This window comes from Solanum stenotomum, chromosome 4 (assembly GCF_019186545.1).
Source record: "Solanum stenotomum isolate F172 chromosome 4, ASM1918654v1, whole genome shotgun sequence".
NCBI lineage: Eukaryota > Viridiplantae > Streptophyta > Magnoliopsida > Solanales > Solanaceae > Solanum > Solanum stenotomum.
In genome coordinates, this window is record NC_064285.1 from 36,268,827 (window position 1) to 36,295,907 (window position 27,081).

Consider the following 27,081-nt stretch of genomic DNA (forward strand, 5'->3'; position numbering starts at 1 on the left):
TATCACCATAGACACTTCCTTCTCAAGTGTTCATAAGCATGAACATAATACCACAATCACACATAATACACATATATTGCATTTAAGGGTCACATTAAGTCAACAAATCTAGCATTCAACATATATAACATAGATACAGCCATGACTCAAGTAATCCATTCATTTTATGCATAAACTCATGTGATCATATTATAGGTCACGTGAGTGAAGTCTTTGCACAATAATGCCATATACAACTTCAACTTACATAATAGCTTCCTTCTTTAAGCCTAAGCATCCTTAACTTGTTCATATTAACTTTTACCATTTATGCCTTAGGAATCATTTGCATATTATGAGCATTACCCTCAAGCAACACCTCACATTGTATTTATGTATACCTAACTCTTAAGGTAAACTTAACTACATACTTCATTCTTACTCAATTATAGACATATAGCATCAAGTAAACTAAATCTCAATACTACTTCAACCATGATCCATCATATAAGACCTAATATAATTAGTTCATGTCTACAAGATTCATTCATAAGCAATTCATGTCTAAGTGATCTAATCTAAGGTAATTCACTAAGAAGGTCATCAATCTTAAAGGTTCACATCTAACCCTCAATTTGCCCTTCAAGGCTAAGAACCAAGATTCAACCCTAACTTCTAGAATTACCAATTTAGATAGGTGAATTTCATGATTCAAAAACTTAATAACATAAACACAATCAATTGACAAGCTTACATGATCAATCAAGTCATACCCTAGTTCACAATCTAGGAGGAAGGGGAAATTATGGGTTCAAGGGGAGATTTTCATCAAAATCCATCAATACTCCATTAATCCAATCATAAATCATCATAATCAATCATCATAAACCTTAATTAAACAATTGAATTCATTTTGTAAGAAGACCCATGACTAGAATTGAAAAACCCTAGAATTAGGGAATTTTAAAACATAGTTGAAGGGGCTTCTTAGTGATAGTTAACCAAGAATGAAAAGCATCCATACCTTAGACTTAGAATCCCATCAAATTCATATGACAAATCCCTCTTCTTGAAGCTCTAGTTTAATCCCTTCATTTGTTCTTCAATGGAGTCTAGAGAGAAGATTTTGGGAGGGAAAGTATTTGGGTTTTGATTTGGGGTCTTGGGTTATAATGACTTAGTTTAGGGTCTTATTAGACTTATATAGATGATAAATTAACTAATTAACCGACCTACCTTAACCCCTAATTAAATAACTAATCAATTCCTAAACTCCCAACTTAAAACTAAAATTCAAAAACTGTCACCACATATGGACCACCCATCCACGGAACGTGGATGGGTTCACAGGGCGTCAAAGGGGGTTCGTGGATAGGTTCTAAGGCTAAATGTTGCAGGCCTTAACAGGCCTTGACCCACGACCCCAACCCACGGGGCGTGGGTCCAACCACACCTAGTAGATGGCAATCGTGGGTTGCTGCAAATTGGCAGTTTTAGGGGCTGCTTTGGGGTTCCCCTCAAGGACCCCTTGGGTGGTACTTGGGGGGTCGTACCTGGACGTTTAACCCCTGTAACCCTCATTCTAAGTACGGGAACCATTTCTTGTGATTTTAACCCTCATACATCACTCCAAAACTCTTACGAAAGGCTCTAGAAGCTCTAGAACTCACTAGTTTAACTTACAAATGTTTGGGTTGTTATGTTATCCCCCCTTAGGAACATTCATCCTCGAATGAAACTTAAAACACATTAAAGGATAACGACTCAAGACTAGCAGCCCATCATGCACGCAACATCATAAACTATGCACAAAACTAGGAGGAAACATCAACTCCATCTCAAACATACTCAATGCAACAAAAGAATGTAGGAACTACATCTATCAACCCAATATGCATGAAACTAAACATATCTCATGTTCATAGGAGGAAGGTAAGGAGGAACTACCTTCTCCTAGTCATAAAATGCTCGACATACTCTCATGGAGCTCATATTCAATCACTTCTCAAAAAGCATTTCATTTAAGGAGGAATTCTCAACTCCTAACTAAAACATGCTCATATAACCTTCTCATGAAGTACCATAAGCAACTCTTACTCAAATCACTACAACATGAGGGAAACAATGCACATAAACTCATTTTCTTTCAAAACACAAGTTTTCATGAATATGCATCATATAAAGAAGTCACGACAACACATAAGCACATAACACAATGTTAGCTAGGCACACCATCTCCTCCTTGAGAGTGAGCATTCACAAACACTTCCAAACATCATTAATCACATAGTCATAGGAAGAATTACCTTTTCCAACTATAAGCAAGCTCAACACAACATTATGGAGCCAATGTGCCATTTCATCAAAAACTTAACAAAGCATGTTCATCACCTCATCTCATGCAGTCAAATATGCCATCATCATACTAACAATGCACAACAACATGAGGAACATGTAAATCATGAAAAACTCATTTTATACAAAATAAGAATCTTTCAAAAACATGCAGAACATAAGGAGGTCACAGAAATCTCTAAAATACTCATGACTCCTTGACATGGAACAAGTCCAAAAAGGAACTCTTGGTGTCAAGCTAGAATAGGAATAGAAGAAATGGATGAGGATATCGGGACTCTCAATCAATTTTGCTATCTAAGCACATGATCTCCCCCTTAAGAGTAAGCCCCTTACTAAGACCTCAAATACTACTCCTTTCAAATAAACCTAAAGCTTTACCAAGACTCACTATGACGTTACCGGGTCCTAAAATCAATAGAGGTCTAATGATCATGCATCCAAACCCTACCAAGGTTAACAAGAGTAACTCTAAGGAACAAGGGAATCATAGGACACACCTAACATCCAAGACCTCAAACTCATAAAATGAGTCAAGGAGGACTTATCATCTTGAGCTAGAGGAGGAATAAAAGGGAACATAAGGATATTGGGACATCTCTTTGGCCCTTGGCCTCCCAAATAAGCACCATCAACTAAAACCCTTACAAAAATACCACCCTCAACATTCTCTAGGTATCACTTATACACCACTATTCATCAAATCCTCCAACTCATCACAAACTCATAATTACCAAGTTGGGTTCAAAATCAATAGAAGTTTATCAACAATGCATCACAACCTTACTAACTTCACTCAAGATTTCATATGAGCCTACAAAACTGGGACTAAACTTCCTAAACTCAAAGCACTTCTCAAGGTGAGTATTCCAAGCCAATATAAGTCATGGACATCAAAGACACTCAATGACTTTACCCTCAAGAACCTCATCTTCCTCATGGGAGTAAACTTATACGGACTTTTCTAAGCACCATGTCTTTCAATTCTAAGGTCGGGGCAAGTGATGAGTCCACAAATTGGACTCATTTAAGGCTATATTTTAATAGAAATTGTGTCCTCAAATGCTTATTTTACCTCAATATCTAATGAAAACCCTTAAGTTTCTGGTATTTCAAGTTTGAAGGAAAGCATGGACACTACATCACAAAAAGGAACGAAAAGGCTGAAAAGAATGAAGAAATAAAGACCTGAGGATCGCCGAGTCCACTTGGCGAGTCGCCGAAGGGTCTTATTTCGCCTTTTGTTCCAGTGTGCTGAGCCCTGAAGGAAAGGATCAAGTCGGCAAAAAAAAGGAGCAGTCGGCGCATCACTGAGAAGTTCTGTGAAGCAGTACCATGCCTCCCAATGACCCAGAGCACACGATGCTGAAGGTTGGTGCAAGATGGTGATGAACTACACCAAAGGGTGACTCGCCGAGTTGATTAACGATTCCGACTAATGACGTCGAATAATCCGTTGCAGTACAAATTTGTGAAAACTATAAATACTAGTTAGAGTTGTAGTTTTAAGAGTGGAACAATTATTATAATTTTCATATAAAATAGTACTTTTTGATTTTTTTTGCTCTAAATTTGAGAGGGTTTTGAAGACTTGAAGATCCAAAGGGTTTCATTTTCAACATTTGGATTTGGGTCTCTTGGATTCTTCATTCTTGGCTTATAACAAGACTTAAATTTTCATACCCATTTGAATGTAAGCTCATTTTGGTATAATTTTCTATCTCTTATATATGTGTGGCTAAAAACCCCAATTCTTGGGGTGTGATTTAGTGAATATGGGTTAAGATAATTGTTGGGTCTTGCTTGCTGATAGTTTAATCGTAGTTTGATTGTGATTTCGTTTAGTAGTTCTGGATGAATTTAATGAATTTGTAGTTGCAAATACAAGTTTATTTATGTGTTTTTCGGCTTGCTCGAGAGAGAGGTCGTAAAACTAAAACTACTAAATTGATGGTCGGTGCAAGTGGGTTGACATGAGGTTCAGCTCGAGAGAGTGAACCCTAGTCCCATGTCCACACACTCAGCTCGAGAGAGTGAGTGGGTTAAGGCGTAGGCTGGTCTTCATGCGGTAAGTGGGTGTCTGAGATGAACGCATTTGAAATGGGGTAAGTTGCTCGAGAGAGAGTCTATCCCCCTTAAAGTTTAGCCTATTCACAATTATTCTATGAATCTTCTATCGAAAGCATGTACCCAATAATCTAGCTTAACCCGTATTCCCGTCACATCCCAAGGATCCCCTCTCATTACTAGAAACCTTTGTTTATTTTGCTGTTTTTACTTACTAGTGACAAAACCCCCATTGTTAATTGACACTCTTGTGTCCCCTTTAATTTACAATATTTTTAATCGTTAATGTCTTTAGCTACGAATAGTTAGAACTAAGTTTTATTTTTCTATTAATTCTCAAAACCACTCTCTTGGGAACGATCCCAACCCTTGGTTGGGTTACTAAACTATTGTACGATCGTAGACACTTGCATTGGAAGTTGTGTCTTGATTACGCAAAAATCAAAATGGCGCCGCTGCCGGGGAGTGGTGTTATTTGAGAATTCTCAGATAAGTAGGATTTTTGTTCTTCTTAGTTGTAGTTTTACTTACTTAATTTTTAGTTTTGTTTTGCTTGTTTGTGTATTGAAACAAAAAAAATGAGCATGAATGGTAACTATGGGTACCAAATGGACCAAGGTTATATTCTCTCTACCCAGAGCCAAAAGAGGGGTGGCCTCATGAAAATGAGGCAAACCTCACTAATGGAACTTGAGTGAGGAGTTGCGTCGTGCCACGACGTTAAATAAGGCACTTCTTGGGAGGCAACCCAAGATTTCATCACTTTATTTTTGCTTTAAGAAATAATGGTGTTTACGTAGGTCAAAGTATGGAAAGTGAGTGAAAAGTGTAAATGGGCAAGCCAAAGGTCTAGTCGGCGCATCGCCGAAGAAGTGAGCGACCTCGACTTAGACCGCCATTAGACTAAAGACAACTTCAAAGTGGAGTCTGTAAAACTCGGCGTGCCCAAGAAATTATTGGCAAATCGCCGACCTGGTTGGTGATTGTGATCTAGTCCGCCGTTTGGACCCCTAGTTTAACTAGAGGTCCAGTAAAACTTGGCGAGGTAAGTATCCACTCGGCGAGTCACCGAATGGATCGGTGACCACTAATGAGTCCACAAATTGGACTCATTTAGGGCTTTATTTTGATAGAAATAGTATCCTCGAATGCTTATTTTGTCGCAATATATGATGAAAACTCTTAAGTTTCAGGTATTTGAAGTTTTAGGGGAAGAATGGACACTTAGGCGCAAAAAGGAACAAAAAGGCTGGAAAGAACGAAGAAGCTGAAGCCTGAGCATTGCCAAGCATCTTTGGCGATTCGCCGAAAGGATAGACTCCGCCCTTTGTTCCGGTATGCAAAGCCCTGAAGGAAGAGGATCAAAAAGGCGATGAAAGGAGCAGTCATCAATCTTAAAGGTTCACATCTAACCCTCAATTTGCCCTTCAAGGCTAAGAACCAAGTTTCAACCCTAACTTCTAGAATTACCAAGTTAGATAGGGGAATTTCATGATTCAACAACTTAATAACATAAACACCATCAATTGACAAGCTTACATGATCAATCAAGTCATACCCTAGTTCACAATTTAGGAGGAAGGGGAAATCATGGGTCCAAGGGGAGATTTTCATCAAAATCCATCAATACTCCATTAATCCAATCATAAATCATCATAATCAATCATAATAAACCTTAATTAACAATTAAATTCATTTTGAAAGAAGACCCATGACTAGATTTGAAAAACCCTAGAATTGGGAAATTTGAAAACATAGTTGAAGGGGCTTCTTGGTGATAGCTAACCAAGAATGAAAAGCATCCATACCTTAGACTTAGAATCCCATCAAATTCATATGAAAAATCCCTCTTCTTGAAGCTCTAGCTTAATCTCTTCCTTTGTTCTTCAATGGAGTCTAGAGAGAAGATTTTGGGAGGGAAAGTATTTGGGTTTTGATTTGGGGTCTTGGGTTATAATGACTTAATGACTTAGTTTAGGGTCTTATTAGACTTAAATAGGTGGTAAATTAACTAATTAACTGACCTACCTTAACCCCTAATTAAATAACTAATCAATTCCTAAACCCCCAACTTAAAACTAAAACTCAAAAACTATCACCACCTACGGACCACCCATCCACGGATCGTGGATGGGTTCACGGGGCATCAAAGGGGATTCGTGGATAGGTACTGAGGCTAAATGTTGCAGGCCTTAACAAGCCTTGACCCACGACCCCAACCCATGGGGCGTGGATCCAACCACGGCCAGTAGATGGCAATCGTGGGTTGCTGCAAATTGGTAGTTTTGGGGGCTGCTTTGGGGTTCCCCTCAAAGACCCCTTGGGTAGTCCTTGGGGGGTCGTACCCAGACGTTTAACCCCTATAACCCTTATTCTAAGTACGGGAACCATTTTTTGTGATTTTAACCCTCATACATCACTCCAAAATTCTTGCGAAAGGCTCTAGAATGCACTAGTTCAACTTACAAATTTCCGGGTTGTTACAGATGGATACACCCCTTCTCACCTCCTATCCATCACTCTCTCACATACTTTCATAGTGTGTCTAGCAACTTGATACCCCTATAATTGTTACAATTTTGAATAATACCCTCGTCTTGTACAATAGAACCATTATACTCCACGTCATTGTTTGGGTCTTTTTCATCTCAAAATGACATTAAGCAAATCAGTTAGTTAGACACTTCATACCTACCATGTTTGTGATCTTCCAAAACTCCAATGAAGCCTCATATAGTCGGTTTGATCTTCCCTTCTCATCCTACTAATAGAAAGCTTAACTTCGTCAACTGTAATACACCTACAATACCCAAATTTTTTATGTCTCACAAAGTGCTCCAAATCATCCAGCATGACATCTCTATCTCATTCTTCAGTCAATAGTTTGTGGAAGTAAGGTTACCATCTTCGTTTAATGAAGGTTTTTTCCACCAACATCTTGTCTTCTTCATCTTTGATGCACGTTACTTGATTCAAGTTTCGAACCTTCCCCTCTTTCACCTTCGTGAGCCGCAATTTCTTATCTCCGCCTTAGTCCCCTAGTTCTCCACACACTCATTGAAAAGTTGTTGTCTTTGATGTTGTACCCGCACATTGCCTCCATCATTACCACTGGGGGTGTTCGTGGTTCAGTATGGATTGGTTATTGGTTAAAACCAAAACCAAACCAGTCTAGTCGGTTTTTTAAATTTCTAAAACCAAACCAAACCAAACAAGAAACATAACCGTCGATTTGGTTCAGTTTTTCTGGTTTTTTCGGTTTGAAAGTAATAAAAAAAATTAAGGACATATGTATCTCGATAGACACAAACACCTAGAACATGAACAATCCACATGAAAGCTATTGTCGGTTCAATTAAGCAATTAAGAAATACTAGAGTTATTATTACACAAACAAAGTGTTTCAATTAAGAGAAAATGTAACTATCTTATGTGAGGCATGGTACGTAATGACTAAAATAAAGGATTTTATTGGACTTGAACTTAAGAAAGTAATAATAGTAGAACTAAAATTTAAGTGTTGGGCTTGAGAAAATGGTAAAGTTAAAGTCTTAAGTTAATTAAAACTTAACAAAAAATTCATATTTTATTTATGAATAATATATAAATAATTATAAAATTAATATATCTAATTTGTCAGTTCGGTTTGGTTATTTTTGTGGTTGTTTTTTAGTAAAACCATAACCAAACCAAATAGCACCGGTTTTCAAAATTTAAAACCAAACCTAACCAAATCAAATATCAAAATTTTTTAATCGGTTTGGTTCGGATTACGGTTCGTTTTGGTTTTTAACCATAACCATGAACAACCCTAATTACCACTAATAAATCATATCATGTAACTACAAAAAAATGGTGTAATCTAACACAATTTTTTTCATGAAAAATCAGAACTATCTTCTATATATTTTGTGACTACACACTAATCTCAAGTTTGCAATTAAAAATAATAATTGGTATGTAAGTTCATACATGAAAATAAAAATTAGCTAAAAAGAAAAATATAAAATTAACATAATTAGTATCAATCTTGCATATCTGAATTTTATTATTAGATTGAATTTTAAGCCCCTCAGAAAAGAAAACCTAAAATGTATAATCTCCCATTAAAAATAAAAGATACATGTACAATTTTTTAACGAGAATGGCACATCCAATTTACATGAATACAATTTATTTTACTAAAGACCTATTCGAAATGGGTCAAATTAATTTTATACAATGGGTTAATATTAAGTATTGGATCTAACAACGAATCTGGAAAAGATACATGTACAAACTTCCATTAAAAAATCAACTTTTCCATTACTTTTTGCACCTTGTGGGAAATATATTCATATTTGATGAGCATAAAAAAAAAATTGAAGCTACTTTAATAAGATATTACTACAAGTTCAGTTACCATTTAAGGAATTGACTCCAACACATTGCCAATATTATTAAAAGAAAAAAGAAATGAAGTCTAGTAATTTAAAAGGTCTACTACACAAACCATATTTTTGGTAATAAAGAATTAACGAGGCTCTGCCCTTTGAACAACTCAGAAAACATAGGTAGATATAAAACTAGAGAATGCAGTCACATCCACCCAATCTGGAAAAAGGGCTTTCAATTTAGCAGCAGACTCTGTCAGATACTGGTCCACTACAGCCACATCAATCTTAATGGCCTCAGAACTGTTTGTCTGCATGATAAGGAAAGCAACAAACACATGATAAAATCAATGTAAACTCCATAAATTTTTAAAAATAAATTAGGATTAAATTTTACGAGTGTACGGGCGTGTTTAAAGAATCCTCGATTCATTGAGGAAGCCACATGGGGTAATTGAAGTGTTTGGTATATGTTGGAAAAGGGTTATTGTGTCAAAATATCTAAAAGATGTCAAATAGAAGTCAGAGAGGGAGAGGGGTCATCCTCCAGGTCTGCCCCATAATGCACTCCTGCCACAAGAGTGGCTGATATAGGCAAGTGCAGCCTGAAAGTAACAAACCTCCGTTTTGAGCAATAGTACTTTAGTTCATGCTTTAATATTCTAGATAGCTTGGTTTTACCTTTTTGGACTTAGTGGGATAGTTTGGGTTAAGACCCCAATGGCTCACGGATGTTTTGGAAATCGATCTTAATTTAGAAGGCTTAAATGAAAAATAAAAAACCTAACCCCTCATTTTGAGTTTGTGTGCTGTTGTGTTATTTGGAGCTTCGGTTAGGTATATCATGTTTTTGGACTGGTTGGCATACGAGAATTTGGGACTCAAGGAGTTTGGATGAAGAATGTAGTTGTTGCAGAACAACTGATATTGATGTCAACTGGTGCATCACATTTGCGGCCAAAGGCTCGCCTATGCATAGTGAGGCTCTAGGCTAGACCTCTGCAAAAGCAAGTTAGGGATTACAATTGTGACAGTTAATCAATGGTTGATTGTATGCATTTGCGAGGGCCAAGGTAGCAATTGCAAAAGGGTCCATCCAGTGGGTCTTCGCTTTCGCGATGGGAAGTCCGCAGTTGCGGCATCACAATTGTGAAGACGGTTTCACAATTGCAATGGTTTAGCTGATATAAAAGATCTGAAAATCGGGGAAAACTATTTTTGGCAAGTTGGCGGAGAAGATCCCGCAATTTTTTGAATTTGTTTTGGTGGACGATTGGTCCTAAATTTGGGTAATGTTTCTTACTACTTTTGAAACCCCAAACCCCCATCCTCCTTGCCGACACAAACTTTATGTCAAGACATCCACCTTATCCCTCGATTTTTCCTCTTTCCCAATTTCCACAAAATTCCATTCATGGCTCTTTCAACAGGTTCTCATATATTACTGCGAATCAAGAACATATTCATCACATAAGTTGGAATTGATTCAATCACTGTTTTGAGCAATACTTCTCGTCTTGCTCGTAAGAGACTAGTGCACTTCTAACTTTTTATCTTTGAGATTACTCTATCCTGAATATAAGCAAAGACTTTTTTTGCTTCTTCCCACCACTGTCGGCAAGCCAAGATACTTTCTAGGAGCATTCACCTCCTTAACATGGAAGATATCCGCAATCTCTTTCTTCACACTTTCATTAGTATTACGGCTAAAAAATATAAAAACTTTGAAAATTTACCTGTAGGCGAGAGGCTGCCTGATGTATCTCCAAACATAACTTAATAGTTTTTGCCTCCTCCTTTGCAATTTTGAGCTAGATAGTGGATTGATGTTCACTGTAGCACTATCTGACCTTGAAGGTTAAGTTAGTGTACCGTGAACTCCACTTTAAAGAAATATAAAGCATCATCCGCAAAAAATAGGTGTGAAATAGATGGTGCTTTAGTACAAATTTTAACATCATGATTTCGGCCCTAAATAGACATTCGCTTCAACAACACTGACAAACCCTCCACAGCTATCAAAAATAGATATAGTGATATAGGATCACCTTGCGTCAAGCCTCTTCTTGGAGAAATATTTTCCTAACTGCTTGCCACCATGACTAAATTGATAAGTAACTGCGGTTACCATATGCATAACTTTATTCACCCATTCCCAACAAAATCCAATCTTTATCATCATTGCTTGTAGAAAACCCCATTCAACGCGATCATAAGCTTTCCTCGTACCCGTCTTAATTGCCGCATAACCCACTTTGACTTGTGTTTTCCTCTTTAGATAATGCATTGCATTATCTGTAATGTATCTTCCTGGAATGAAAACACTTTGGGCCTCAGAGATTATTAGATTCATAAATCGTTTCATTCTGTTCGCAAGGACTTTACAAGTGATTCTATCAACAACATTGCAAAGGGAGATAGGCCGTAAATCTGAAACAAATTCAGGTTGTTTCTTTTTTGGGATTAACACAATATTAGTATTGTTACTTCCTGGCCCAGGTGGATTATTATTATTCAAGCATTCCATAATGGCCTAAGAAACATCATCTTCAACAGTACTCCAAAAATGTCGAAAAGAAGCATGGATTTAATCCATTCGGTCTGGGAGCTTTATACAGGTGCATGCTAAAAACAACCAGTTTGATCTTTTCAACTGCAAAAGGACGCTCCAAGTCCTCGTTAATTTCTTCAAAAACTCTCTTCTCAACAATGTCAGTAATGACATTAAATGGACCATGTTATGTCTTGAACAAATTGGTGTAATAATTCACAATAAGATCACTCAATCCAATCCCCCAATCAAACCAACATCCAGACTCATCTTTTGATTGTGAAATTGTATTCTTTTTCCATCATGAGGTAGCCATTAGATGAAAATAACGGGTATTTCTATCACCTCTCTGCAGCCAAAATTGTTTTGCTCTCTATTTCCAATAATTTTCTTGTTGCCTCAACAAGATTTCATAAGCATCTTTGTCACTATTATAAAGTGCAATGTGACTCAGCTCTCTACTACCTCTAAGTCTCTTCATCTGTGTCTTGCAATGCTTCATCTTAAATTGGATTGTTTCTTTATGTTGCGACCCCATGTCTGTAAAAAGCGCTCACAATGTTCAATAGATGTTCTTCCACTGCCTCCTTAACATCAGTTTCTCGAAGACATGAATTTTCAAAGCAAAACTTCACTGGTGAATATCGCATGATGTTTATTCCTAAGGAGATAAAAAGAGTCATATGGTCACTACAAGCAGTTTCCATATGATACATTGTAGCTCTATTGAATAGTATGCGCCAACAAGCCGTTGCAAGGGCTCTATCCTGAAACCGATCCATTTGTACCTCTTCCCCTTTCGCAAGTAAATTTATTTCCAATGTATCCCAAGTCATGTAATTCATAGAAATTCACTTGTCGAAACCCATCAAGTCTCCAAGCTGGTTGTTGAATTCTCCCCATCTTATCTCCATAGCTCAGAATATCATTGAAATCCCCTGCGATACACCATGATAGTGGGGATTTATTCTTCAAAGACTTTAGAATCTCCCAAGATTGCCTCCTACGATTTGTCTCGGGGCAACCATGGAAACCAGTATATCGAAAGTTAGGAATCCTTGCAATTCACACCTCCACATAGATTAAATATTTTTGAGAATTGATTACTGAGCACGTGCCCTTCTCTCTCCATAAAAGGGCTAAGCCACCACTCTGTCCTTTTGGATCAACAACACTCAAGCCTTCAAAGCCTAAATTATCACAAAGTTGTTGTAATTTAGTGTTGTTAAAAAGTCTCCTATAAGAAATTTAAATTGGGCTTCTTTTGTTGGACCAAGTCTTTTAGTTCGGAAACCGTACATGGGTTCCCAAACCCACGACAATTCCAGATTAAAGAGCTCATTGGATTAGGCAGGCCTGAAGACTAGAACCCGCCATGAATAAGCTTTTTGACCCATCAGAAGGAATTAATTTGCTTTGTTGCCTCACGTTTCCTTCTTTTCTCTAACAGCGTCAACCCCTCCTCATCAAGCTCCTCTGCCTCCATATCTTTTCCATATTCATCTCCATCCCTTATAATTATCCCAAGATTCTCGTAATCCTTTCCATTATTAGCAACACTCTCATTCCCACAATGCACGCCATTTTCTCCCCTCTTTTGCATATACTTTCCTTTTCCCTCCCTCACATCCCCATTATTTTCTTCCTCATTCCCTGATTTGTTTTCCTTTCTCATACCCAATCCATCCGAAGAATCCGACTGATAATCCTCTCTTTCCTTATCGTGCCACGTGCCTCCCACTGATCTACTTTCCGACCTAATCCAACGCATGCCAGTCATGGTTCCTTGTCGCACTCATCACATTTCGCCCATAAAGAAACTATACTTGATCAATTTCCAAATGATGATTTAGTTTGCGGCAAAACTTGTCTATATGACCAAGCAACCACAAAAGAAACAAAAAGTTCCCACTCTTTCATACTTGAATGAGATCTGCACACATCCACCACCTGGCTGCCTAATTTTAATTGATCGGTTAAGTGATTTTTGAATGTTAATGCTCACTCGTATCCTTATGTAGTCTTTCCAATGCATATCCTGATTATTTGTATCATTGTATTTGAAACTACCAATTGTATTACCAATGTCTCCAAGAACTCTTTTAGATCTTAGACCTCCCACCAAGTCATGGATTTGAACCCATATATCAAACGATGTGAGTTCTACTTGTTGTGGGTTCTGATCAGGATTAAGAGGGCGTAGTAGGACAGGGTTCTGCATGAAGTTCCACGGGCCATCTTCAGTTATTCAATCATGTTCACATTTTTTTTAAAATTGGAAAACAAAGGCATTGTTTCCAAGTTCTCTCACCGTCAAACCTTCCCTTGGTCTCCATGCCTTCCCCATTGCATCACTCAAGGAATTAGGATTTACAAACTTGCCTGTAACAACACGGCCTACCACACACCATGGGGGATTAGCAATTTTCTCTCCGAGATCAAAAGCATCCTCATCACCATGGTAGTCTAATTCAACGTCTGAATCATCAAAATTCAGGTCCGACATCTTCTCTACTGGTATACTGCAATTATTCGAATGAGATGACGAAGCCATACCAAAAGCAACAGAGAAACAAGAGTAGGCGAAACAAAGCAAGTAAAAGAGTTAAACAAGAGAAGAAGAGGACAAAAGCTTATCACTTGAACAAGAGAAACAGAGGCTCTCATGTAGAGAGAGTTGAGCTTGTAGGTTTGAGTTATTAAGAGCTTTAATTGTCAATTAATTTCATCCTTGTGTCTATCTTTTATCCTTTAGTTCTGGTTCTTAGTTTAGGGTTTCATTTCCATATCCATATTGTATCAAATTCTAAGATAGAGTAATCATTTAGTTGATAGGTGGGTGATAGATGAGTATGTATCAGAATTTATTGTTGGCTTGGACAAAGCACTAGTAGTGTCAACCTATATAATTCCAGTGACAAAAGAACATCAATTTAGCATCAGAAACTCTCGATGCCTACCCCCTATCACATGGAATTATCAATAGAAATATGATGAACCTTGAGTTTATTTTAAATTCTTTAAAATAGCTTTAAGGCAATGTTGAATTCTTTGCAAGTCCTGATCAATTGCTCGTCTAGGTCTGGGCAAGTTATCAAAACTTTCCCACCAAAGTGCCATCAACAGTCGACTAAATTTTTTTCATTAACATTTAGTTTACACGGGCAGATTAAACAGACAAGCATACATATTCTGCAAAAGTTCATCCAATTGATTGAAATAGAGTATCTGGCTTGAAGTCATACCTCCAACCAAAAGGTCCAGTTTTTATCGCCTGCACCACTTAATCTACATATATATGATGGCGGACCATTACCAGTCTTCTCAGGAACTGTATAACAAGTCTGGGAATATTAACAATGCTGCAGTAGGAAAAGGCCCATACTCAAAGCTATGAAAACATAGACTACCTGGAAGAATGTTATCTGCAAATGACCAGCTGGATAGCGAACCAGTAATATTGAGGACTGCAACCCACACTTCCTTCAAGGAACTGAAAGCAGACAAGAGAGAAATATGAAGCAGCTTTGATTTAAAGGGACAGAGAAGTTACCTATAACTCAATAGTATAGGAAACCTTATCATATCTGAATTACAAAAAAATAATTTGAACTTCATCATGTTTATAGTCCGATCCATTTCTGGCATTAATTTCAAGCAGTGAAGATTGAAATTGTCTGTTCACAATATTTCCAGAATCAAAACAAGTTAAAATCATTTTTTGTGGTTCTACAATGCTATCTATCTATTAAACCTTCAAATGCAGACAAAATGGTGAGAATCATATCCAGCAATAAATAACAGCATTGTCTTGGCATGAACTCCCCATTTCAGAGGGAATTTTCTGTAATCAGATTACTAAAATCTGATACAGCTTGCAAATAATCTACATCAGAACATGATTTGATCATTCGGGGCACCATAATATCACATAAGTGTCATTACAGATAATGGTAACCTGTATTCACTAACTTAAACAGGTTAAATAAGTGTCTGGGTCCTCAGAGGTTAGAGCCATGTTCGCCTTTGATACATTATAAATATATTCAATTCATAACTAAGGACCATGGACCCATGAACTCATTCTCAAGAGTTTTTTTAATCTTTTTATTTTTGACAGTGGTATTTTTGAGATCAACTTATGAAAATGCCACGATCAAATAAGGTTAACTTAAAAATTCATCTTTTACGTAGTTCTGCTCTATTTTTTGTGTCAATTCCATGCAAAAAAGATAGAAAAATTTGTGTGTACAACAATATTTGCAGAGTCCAAAATAAGGTAAAATTTCAGTTCTATGACTCCACAGTGTTAATACTCTATTAAACTTTAATATTTATCAAAATGATGGGCAACAACCATATCTAGCAACAAGTAGCAAACATCATCATGCCATGAACTGCATATTTCAGAGGATCTTTCTTAAATCTGACAACTAAAAAGTTTTGATACTTCCAGCACATCATTTATATCTACACCAGAACATGAAGAACATTCAGGGCACCACGAGATAACATAAAGTGACATCACATAAAAAGTTGGTAACCTCTAAGAAAATGGATCTCCACTTATTTAAACATATTAAATGAGTGTGGATCCCTTTTACTTGGGCCATATTTCATATTTGACACATTAAAAAATACATTCTTTTTAACCCAGGCTGAGGACTCCTGAACTCATTTATAAGATTCACTTTGGAAAATATCGTATGAAGTAAAGACAGTTATTGTACTTATCCAAATTACCCGAGGGAGAACTCCAAGTAGATCCTACGGGAACCCCCACTCAAACTCTCTTGTGGCTTATTAGTCGTTAGATGTGGGAAATGATTGTATTCAGCCGAGACATCTGATCCTTTTGCAGGAAACTTCATGCATCTTGAAAACAGCGAAGATATTGGAAAGATCCCCTACAAAAAGGAGAAGATTATGTCACATTCCATGACAATCTCATGAAGCAAAAATTATTATTTGAATTTCCAGTCAGACAAAAATTACTAATATATCATAGTGCCACTATCAATACAACAGCAAATCTTTAGGAAAAGTTGCACGATACTCTGTTGTAACCTAGTTTACTCCTCCATCAGATCCAAGAACTTCTTCCATAAAAAAGGACACATCATATGATAATAGCTCTTGAGTCTTGAGTAAACAAGATCTTAAAACCACCAGGTAGAGGATTCAGGATGAGAGCAGTTCTGCCTTCTCCAACTCTCTTTTTTTAAATACTGAAATAAGGAAGCGCTGCAAAAACTGTACAACAGAAATAATGCCGCCTAAGCATGTTACTACTAAAGGGAAGCAAGGACTGGATACAAGCTGTAAAATATATAGGACCACATCTAACCACTTCAAGATCTTTGTAAAAGACGACAGGCATATGTTCTGTTCCTTCTATATAAAAAAGCACACAAATATCATATGAAAATATGATAGGCTAGTCATGGTGAAAGCTTCGAAGTAACTACCATCCACTCCTCTTGATGAGACTGCTTGACAGCATCAAAGGATAATTCTGTATTAATGTGCAGTGTGTTGGCCACTTCAGAGGCATGCTTGAAAACGAAAGGCAGAGTGTTGGAGTCAACAACGGCAAAATCATAGGTAGTTTCCATAATTTTACTGGCACCTGTAAAGTCAGTATTAACGTATTAATAAGAAACAACAGAATTTATCTGGAAGGGCATGCAAGCCACAGATAAACTCCAAAAACTAAGTTGCATACTTGTACTATTGGATTCTATCCTTGCACTATGTTTGGTTGGAATTAATAGAGGAAAGGAAGTAAAAGAGGGGGTTACACCTTCCAAGCAGCTTTTTAAGCCCTCCGAAATATGAAAAAATCTAAAAGCAGAAACTGTATCTTATTCTGTTCCAATCAAATCAGACAACTGTGATAGATGATCACTATTATACCCGAGAGACATAAACCAATGAGCTGCTTCCCCTTCATTGAACCAAAGATGAAGTCATATAAATTAAGTACGACATGATATGATAAGGCATATCTTGACATCTTCTGCCCGTTTAGTTCAATAACTCCAGAAAGGAGAGAGCTATACGTCAAAAGGGGATCCATAGCATCTAAGAAACAACCAAAAATTGAAAGATACACTTGAATTGAATTGTAAGCAATAATTTACTTTTTTAATCTCTTCCCTTCTTTTTCCTTATTTTTCTTCCGTTATATCAAGGCAAATGAATTGATACTTCTTTGTTACCTGCATTTCGGATGGTATGCTGGAATATAACTCTTTTAGGTGCATCGGTACTGTACGGAAAGAATTGTGATGAAAGAGCCAAAGCGAGAATGCTGCTGTGTAGCAAAAAATGCAGTATAGATGACCTGGCTAACCAGTGGCTCACAACAGGCAAAATAGGTCCAACAGACCAACTAGTCACCAGTCCAATAATTGCTGCCACTATAACATCAGGAATGAAGTACCCTACAAGGAAAACAAGATACCTACTTATCAAATTGTTAATACATAAATGCTGCAATGCAAGAGCAATTTTATCACATAACAAGGTCTTCACATAAAGGAAATGTAATATAACAACCCCACATTTTAAGTATTTGCATCCCGTTCCATAGTTTGAGACTTCCCATAGGTTCATATACTGTATTGGGACTTGTAAGGTTGGGTTGGGACTAGAGGAGTTCGGGTGAGTTTTGGACAAGAAAACTACATTATTGTTTCTTGTTGTTGATGCAGAGCATTGCGGTAGGTAGTCTCAGGGCCACGATCGCAAAGGGTGAATCCTTTTTTATATGCGATCGTGTGCACTTGTATTGGTGTCCGCACAGGGACCTCACTGGAACCTTTTAAAAGTAGGATGCTTGAGATATCCATCATACCTAGGACACAAGACGCATACCAGCTCAAGGGGAGCCTACAAGTGACCCCGGAATGTCTAGACGATTGGCTGGTAAAATTGAATTATCTCCCATTGACTCGACTTAATATTTCTTTTCAATAAGCATTGTAAGTCAATTTCTGAACTCTCAATTTGATACATATTGGGATGTATTAGTCTGTATTCTTAGTTATAAAAATCTGCTCCAGGGAAAGGCTTTCTCTTTCTCTTTGACAATACAGGACATTAGCACACTGTTGGCTATACGGATGCAGATTGGGCAAAGTCATCTTCAGATAGATGTTCTACCTCTGGATATTGTGTTTTAGTTGGAGGTACCTTGGTGTTTTCATAAAGGTAAAGAAGCAAAATGTGATTGCTAGGGCTACGGTGGAAGCAGAATATCAAACCATGACAGTGGCAATTTGCGAACTTACATGGATCAAGCAACTACTCAAAGAATTGAAGTTTGGAGAAACCAGTCACATGGAACTTATGTGTGATAATCAAGCATCACTCTATATTGCATCAAATTCGGTATTTTAGGAATGGAATAAACACAGAAAAATCGATTTTTTCAGTGAGAAGATACTCAATGCAAAGATTGTCACAAAGTTCATCAAGTCCAATGATCAACTTGCAGATATGTTTAGCAAGTCTCTTGATAATCTCAGATCAATTACATATGTAGCAAGCTTGGTACGTACAATTTGTATCCACCTACTTGAGGGAGAGTGTTAAGAATATAGTGTTTTATAATTGTAGAATCATTAGAAATAGTTAGAGAGATTCTTATGTAATTTTGTTTTGCTTTGAGGGAATGATGAGCTGAGTTTTCTTTTCAATTTCTTTTTCGTGTCATGTATTTCTCACAAATTGTGTAGACAAGGAATCAACGTCCGTTCTCCCCTACCCACATCCCTTTTGAATCACTTTTTTGGTAGTTTTACAAGAAGACATACACTTGCTTCTAATTTGTAATAGCTTTTGATAATGTAGGCGCGGCTACATGAGCCTAAATACTACTCCATTCATCCCATTTTAAGTGGCACCATTTGACTTGGCACGGTATTTAAGAAAAAAAGGAAGACTTTTGAAACTTATGGTCTAAACAAACCTTAGATACTTGTGTGGTTGTATCATTTCATTAAGGGTAAAAAGAAATTTTTAAAGAAAAATTGTTTCCAATTATAGTAAGGTGACATTCTTTTTGGGATGGACTAAAAAGGAAAGGATGACACGTAAAATGAGACACGAGGGGGTAATTCTTTTGTTCGTGTTTTCATTCCTAAATTTCGGGCTTCAGCCCTTATCTCATTATTATTATTTTATTTTTTTCAAAAGGATGAAAATAGCCCTAGAGAAATGGGATATTTACATTCTCTCCCACTTCAAATAATGTTTGTCCTCGAAAGTTAAAAGAGCCATAGCCCTAACAAAAAGGGTGTGAACACTTAGGCTTAACATCCACATTGCCTTTCCATACTTACAACTACATATGCACCTCATAGGCTGATTCAAACTAATGAAGCTTGACATTCAGATCAATGGGAGTATTAACAGGCCTATAATTTGTCATCCTTATTTCCTCAAGAATGTCAAGAACATACTTCGGTTTATTACTTTATTTTACATTGTTTCATATCATAATCTACTAGTTTCTTCATTATTTGTCATTATTTTCTTGGGTAGTTGGAATATTTCTATTCTATGCATTTTGTTCCCAAGTTATTTGGTAAAAATAAAAGGGCTAAAGTCTTTGGAACACTAAATGGTATTTTATCACATTAGTCAAACATTATTTATTTTTGTTCATTCTTATTGCAGCAAGATGTGAAGACACTACCCAATGTGCTAAGTTGTTCGGACTCGGATGCAGGTATATGATGCAGATGCGAATCTGAGGTCTTTTTTTTTTTAGTCTGGACCTATGTACTAATCGTTTGACCTTTTACCATTTACGTCAGATTCAACAAAATCTAAATTTTAAGATTTGGGGGTACTGATCCAATGTATGGATACGGGTGTTGGGATTCGGCGAAAAAACTTCAAAATTATAAAATAAAGCTATAAAGATGTAAAGATATGGCACCTGGGCTTAACTCAACCCCAAAAGCTAGCTCATGAGAGGAGGATTGCCCAAGTCCATATAAGGAGACCACCAGTCCATTCCCCAACAAATGTGAGACTTTTACCCACTCTAACACCCCCTTCACGCCCAGGCTCGACTGGAGCGTGGACCGGGAGCCCAAATGGGGATGGACCTGGCTCTGAAACCATGTAAAGATATGGCACCTGAGCATAACTCAACCCGAAAAGCTAGCTCATGAGGGGAGCATTGCTCAAGTCGATATAAGGAGACCACCAGTCCATTCCCCAACCAATGTGGGACTTTTACCCACTCTAACAAAAGATATTCTAAATAATGAAAGACCTTCTAAGTCGTGTTTCCCAAGACCCCAACTTCTTCTTTCAAGCTTTCTAGTTCTTCCCCTCAAAAAAGAAAAAGAAAGTCACTCAAGGCCTTCCTTCAACTCTCCTAATAGATAGTTGTTACTATCTTCCTGAACACAACTGCTTGAATTCTTAGTTTCTCTCCAGTTGGCTTGAAACATGAAGCAACAAATATTAATTGGAAGTAAAAGCTAAAATGGAGACAAAAGAAATACTCCCTCTGTCGTATTTTATGTGACACCATTTGACTTGGCATGGTGTTTAAGAAAAAAAGGAAGACTTCTGAAACGCGTGATCTAAATCAATCCTTAGATTTTTTTGTGGTTGTAAATCATTTCATTAAGGGTAAAATGGAAATTTTAAAGTTAAATTGTTCTTAGTTATAGTAAGGTGACATTCTTTTTAGGACAGACTAAAAAGGAAAGAGTGTCATAAAATGGAATGGAGGGAGTATTATATTGAAGGTATGTTATTGCCTTGTTCATGGAAGTTTCTCATAATGTCCTATTTCACAATTTCCTGGCACTTGATGTAGAATCCCATGGTAAGCCCATAAGGGTCATGAGCCTTGTCAGTTGCACACATTTTCAAACATCTCAGCACTTCACTCTCTTCAAAGATGCCTTGTAAGGCCTCATTTTCCTCCTCTATTATGACGGGTGATTGAGCATGTTGATAAGTAGGGCTCCATTGACCAGTTTCAGTGTCTAGTTTTTTGTAATATTCAAGGATCTCCACTTCGATTTTGTGTGAATCTTCCAGGACTTCCCCTTGTACCATAAGTTGATCTATGTTGTCATATCTTTTGTGTGCATTAGCCATCCTATGGAAAAATTGTCTTTTTGTCCCCTTCCTCTGGCCACAAGGCCTTTGATTTCTATCTCCAAAGGCTTTCTTCCCTCTTGACCACCTCCTAATACTCCAACGTGAATTCAGCCTTCTTTGGTATCTCTTCCTCGGTGAGAATTCTATCTTCCCTTTCTGCATCCATTACTGCTATCTGCTCAAGTAACACTTTCCTCTGGTTGCCTAGATTACCAGTATCACCTTTCCTCCATTCCTTTTGGTTTAAATTTTAGAGCTTTGAGTTTGGAAGCCTAAACATGATCAGGTCTTCCAGTGAAGTTGAAAGATTCCCAGTATCCTTGACCTCTAGTAAATCCTGCAATTTCTGGCCACCAATATTCAAACTTGAAATAATTCTTGTTTCTCTCCCATGAGCCACCCAACAAGGCTAATGGAATGTGGTCTGAACTCAGTCTTTCGAGGGGTATTTGTTTTAAATAACATAAGTTCGCATCCATTCTTCTGAAATCAGGATCCTATCAATCCAGGAAGTTCTTGATCTCATTTGAACCAGGTGTAAGTAACATCCGCCAATTGTTGATCAATTAACCTCATGTCTTCAATGAAATCAGAGAACTCTTTCATGTTAACTTTCTCAAAAAAAATTGAGAACTCTTTCATGGATGTATACAATTTGCAAGAAATTGTATACATCCATGTTTCCAAAATATCTCCCTTCCACGCCCTCTCATCCCACATAAAAAGAACCCCCTCTCTTGTTCCACTTGCATCCAAAGAAGCATGCCTAATACATCACCCTCCCCAAATATGTTGTGCCACCTCTAGAATATTCCCTTCTATTTTTGTTTCTAGCAGAAAAATCTTATCTGCCCTCCACCCCCTTATCAAACTATTCGTCAATCTTCTATTTTTTCTATTGTTTATCCCCCTCACATTCCATGAAACCAATTTGAACTTCATCATTTCGAAGAGCTTGTGTTCCTCCCCTTGTTCCTACTCCTAGAGTTTTTGAATTTTACATCAAATGAAACAAGGGTTTTCAATTCTTGTGCCCCCTTGATATTTGACTTTCTCCCTTCAACCTCCTGCTCCATTCTCCTTGCATGTCTGCAGCTATCAATCTGCAGGAGTAGTTTTGTGGTCTCCTCTTCATGTCCTTGGAAATCTACCCTAAAATTATTTATTTTTTTGAAATTAGTAATGTTGTATTCCTCAGGATTAAGAATATTCTAGTGACCTCCAAAAATTAGTACACACAGGAACTAGGAAGGCTAATTACAAAGATCCTAGCATATCTACTAGTTGCTCTACCTCCTCCATGCATTCATGTTTACACCAAAAATACAAATATGCAATATAATTCTCTTTAACTTTCTATATGGAGTTTGATTTGTTCTCATAGCATCTACCATTTCTTTCCTTCCGTATTGACCACCACAGTGGCGGAGCCACAAACTGTGTAGCCAGATAGAAATATTTTTTTGGTGTATATATATATATATATATATATATATATATATATGGCTCATTCGCAACTACTCCAACCTCGTTATAGATAGAGTGTACCTGCCCGCTATTGGGTCTAAGTGGGTTCTCCCGCTTTTTCGCCTTTCAGAAGGGTGGCCCACACATGGATAGGGGGAAAGGAGGGGAGACTAGCCTCATTACTTCCCACTGGGCGAGAGGTGCACCTAACTCGAACCGTGCTGGATAGTCACCCATCACACAACTCTCAAACCCAACCTGTGGTGGATCCAGGGAGACAAAGTCAAAACGCAACATCCTTTGCCCAATACTTTGGAACCCATGGTTATGAACCCGAATCCGTTAGTATGCAACATTTTCTTTTCCAAGTGAAATCCCCTAGTATATGAAAGAGTGAAAAAGTGCTTTCGTTGTTGTGGAATAAGAAGCCTTCATATCTTAATGCACTTTATATTACATGTTGACACTCTTTGGTTTCTATGCAATTTTGCTTCTTTATATTTTGACACCCCTTGATCAAAATTCTGGCTCCGTCACTGAACCACAATATGCAAGCTGGAATAATTCTCCACCACTTCTTTTGGCTTTTACTTCCTTCTCTCCTGATCCAATAACTCAACGGATCAGCAGTATGCTCTGGCATCGTCCAACTGTTACCAGTGAGCCTCAAAAACAGAGACCATAGTTGATCTATGACTCTACAGTCTAGAAAAAGATGGTTGTTGGTCTCATTTGTCTCATTTGCATAGAAAACACCTAGGTACTAGTTGTGCACCTTTCCTCAACAGTACCTCCTGAGTCAAACAAGCCCTCTTAGCTACCAACCATACAAAACATTTGATCTTGGTTGGTGCTTGGCTTGTCCATACATATTTCCATCCAGCCAACCTGAGGCCTTATTGAGTTCCCAATTCCTTCTTATAGAGCTTGTTAATTGTGAACCTTCCATCCTCAGAGTATACCCGCAAGACTGTCTGTCCTTGCAGCAAAACCGTAAAACTCATTGATTGCATGTAACAATTGTGCCACCCTAACTATTTCCCAATCATTCAAACGTCTCCTAAAAGATATATCCCAACCATTTGCCCAACTCTCAGCTAGCGTGATATCTGGATTGCTACAGAAAGAAAATAAGTCAGGGAAAGATTACATTAATGCCTCCTGTCTTACCCAAACATCTTTCTAGAATAGGATTTTAGCTTCATTTCCTATTCTGAGTTTGATGTTTCTTGTTAGTTTGGTCCAGAAAGATCTTATTGTTTTCCATGTTGAAACTCCATATGGCATAGAAACCTCATTGGTACACCATTGCGAGTCCCGGCCATACTTGTGATGTATAACTTCTCTCCAAAGAGCTTGTTCTTCTTCCACATATCTCCATAGCCATTTCATCAAGAGGCATTCATTGAGGATTCGAAGATTCCTAACTCCAAGACCACCTGAGAGCTTAGGTAGCTGCATTGTTTCCCCCTTAACTAGAGAGTACCATGTTATAGAATATAATAGGTGTAAATATTATATCTTCAATAAATATACCTAACTTAATTATAGGAGCAGATTCTTAGTTGATTTACTTTGATTAGTTTCCTTTCATAGAAGCATATGTATTTGTATAAGTATCTTGTCTAGATGAATAGAAAGAAACAAGTCATTCTCCATATAATATAAGTTACATACCCCAAAAATTTTACCCAACTTAATCAAATTTAGTTTTACCCAAGTGGAGGTTTCTTGCTCTTTCACTTGGCTTGCTTGTTGTTGGTGGATCACAACTGCCTTTGCTTCAACCTCCCAATTAACAAGTTCCTTATTAAAACATAAGCTCACTTTCTTCTCTTTCACTGCTCTGCTGCTTCTATCGCCAATTCTGCTTCTGAGAGATCATCTTACTCTCTTACTGCCAAAAGATTTCCCCCGTTTGGGTCCTCTGTTGCCATTAGTATTATCAAAGGCGAAAAGTGCAACAAAGCTTTAAGGTGTTGTGAGGTCTTTAAGCGCAAAGCGCAAATAAAGTGTGGGCTTTAATGAAAAAAGGCACAAAGGGAGAAGAAACAAATATATTTGTTTAGTCCAAGACTAATTATTATATACATGAATGACAAATATATGACCAAAGAAATTTAAAAAAATTATGATAAAATGAGATATCAATTGTTTAGTGTCAGTTCTTTAGAAATATTAGCCTTAGAACCTTGATGATGACACTGAAGTGCACATAAAGCAAGGCGAAGTGCTCAACACGTTTTGAGCCTCGCATCAGGGCTTAAGCGCGCCTTTGACAACATTGGTTGCCATCATCGTCATTGCCACGTAGGTGTTCCTTTTCTTTGTAACTATTGTTGCATGCCAAGATACCTGAAGAGCCATGGCATCAATGAAGTTGTCGTCTCTGAGAACTTCTGGACTGCTATCTCCTTGAATTTCGTAGAAAATCACTTGTCCAGCTCTATCTGGGCTTTTAATTAATTTTTTGGGGCTCAGTTCTCTTGGGCTTGACCAAGAAGCCCAAATCCAGTCTCACATTTAAGTGAGTCATGTGCAAGTCACATGTTTCATTTACATTTTCACCTCCAGCTGTCATAGGTTTGTCACCCACGTGTTGTCTCTGACTAGAACTCCTAAATTGATGGGATTCTAGTACTGAACTGCAGATTGAACCTCTAATTATCCCCTGGGTAATGCTTTCTACTGGCTTTCATCCTTGCGACTTCTCCGACAGTTTCACAACCTAGTTCTGGCGATATTTTGAATCTAAGTTTGCACTCCACCCTAAAGTGAAAGGTAATTCCGCTCCGTCCTATGATACCTCTCTCAGAATTCTCCTACTATCGTTGGCCACCAGTATTCTCACCCACTTCATGTGGTTTTTGAGCTCTGCTTCTTCCTCCGCAAACTTCTCCAATTTCTTGGAAGACTTTCTGGGACCACACGTGTATAGGAATGCCCACCACTAGAATTCTTACTTCTTCAGATGTGCCAAATTTACAGAAGTATCTGGTTGACGCGGTGAACACGCTGGAGTTGATGGACCTGCAACCCTCCACATTGCAAGAGGAGATATCATCAGAAGTGTTCATTTCTCTCAATGAAGCAATCAAACACCTCACTAATCTCAATTGGCAAGAGTGTTGTGCCACTTCTATGCAAACCATTTGTTTCTCTAATGGAGTCAGAGACGCAGATCACCGCCAGGACGACCAACGCTTCAGCTTCAGTGCTAGAAATTCGGTTTTTCGGTTAACTGAATAAAATATTCAATAACCAAAAACCAAACCAAATAACTGAATTTTTAAAATTAAAACTGAAACTGACAGAACAAACAGAAAAAACAAAGCCAATTTATTTTTAAAATAAAAGATTGGTTCGGTTGGTTTTTTCAGTTCAAACCAAAATGTGCCCAGCCCTACTGGTACCAGAGGGAAATAATTCTGGAATATGGCAATCAACAAATTTCAATAAGGCAAAATTAACCAAGAGACTAAGACTACATATTCCAAAATAAAAAGAATTTTTATCACATGCTCTATAATTTGGTCACTACTAAGAGATGAATTTTTAAAGCTTGATAGCAGGACATGAAAAGAAGCTAGATTAATCGAGATTCAGTGCATAAATGAAGCATTTCAGCATGGATGAATAAACAATCTGCACTATTTATATTAAAGAATTTCAACTGCAATTGTTGTAACTTGATCTAAAATACCAATTTGACTGCAAGATTTTGACTCAGGTTCGGTAACTCAACCTTTCATTTCATTGTCTAATTAGTTGCAAATTTGTTAATCAATGCCACTATTATATAGATTAACCTGTGTGCCAACGTATCTACGTGGAACGTAAGGCTAGCATGCTGAAGTCATTACATATAACCTCAATGGCAATGGCAATCTTCTAGAAATGAGTACAGATTTATCAATTAATCATCAAATGTTTGGCATGTATGCTTCAACAATATCTACTCTAGAAACAAGGTCAAAAGCACGAACACAAAGAAGGGGGAGTGAGCTTGTCATGCCCATTTTTTCAATCACAAAAGCAACAAGAAATCCACCAAAATACACCACATACACTAAGGCAAGAAATGAAAGGGATCAAATGTTTGACAAGTGTACTCAGTCAATATCTACTCTAAAAACCAGGCCAGAAATACTA

General features: G+C 37.5%; 2 protein-coding genes across 6 annotated transcripts in view; both read right to left on the reverse strand.

The window, feature by feature from the left end:
- Positions 1-27,081, reverse strand: part of LOC125862467 (uncharacterized) — a 1,053,062-nt gene that overhangs the window by 713,666 nt on the left and 312,315 nt on the right. The window lies entirely within an intron of this gene.
- Positions 8,785-27,081, reverse strand: part of LOC125862459 (uncharacterized) — a 39,359-nt gene continuing 21,062 nt past the window's right edge. For 2 of the 4 annotated variants that reach the window (XM_049542527.1, XM_049542528.1), the window contains exons 16-21: positions 17,547-17,771; positions 16,794-16,954; positions 16,069-16,232; positions 14,736-14,818; positions 14,571-14,656; positions 8,785-9,085 (exon numbers count right to left, since the gene is read on the reverse strand). In XM_049542527.1, coding sequence (XP_049398484.1) covers positions 8,942-9,085; positions 14,571-14,656; positions 14,736-14,818; positions 16,069-16,232; positions 16,794-16,954; positions 17,547-17,771 — 863 coding nt within the window. In that variant the 3' untranslated portion in view covers positions 8,785-8,941. Of the gene's footprint in view, positions 9,086-14,570; positions 14,657-14,735; positions 14,819-16,055; positions 16,233-16,793; positions 16,955-17,546; positions 17,772-27,081 lie in introns of those variants that run through there. The other 2 variants (XM_049542529.1, XR_007446045.1) reach the window with 2 other exon arrangements.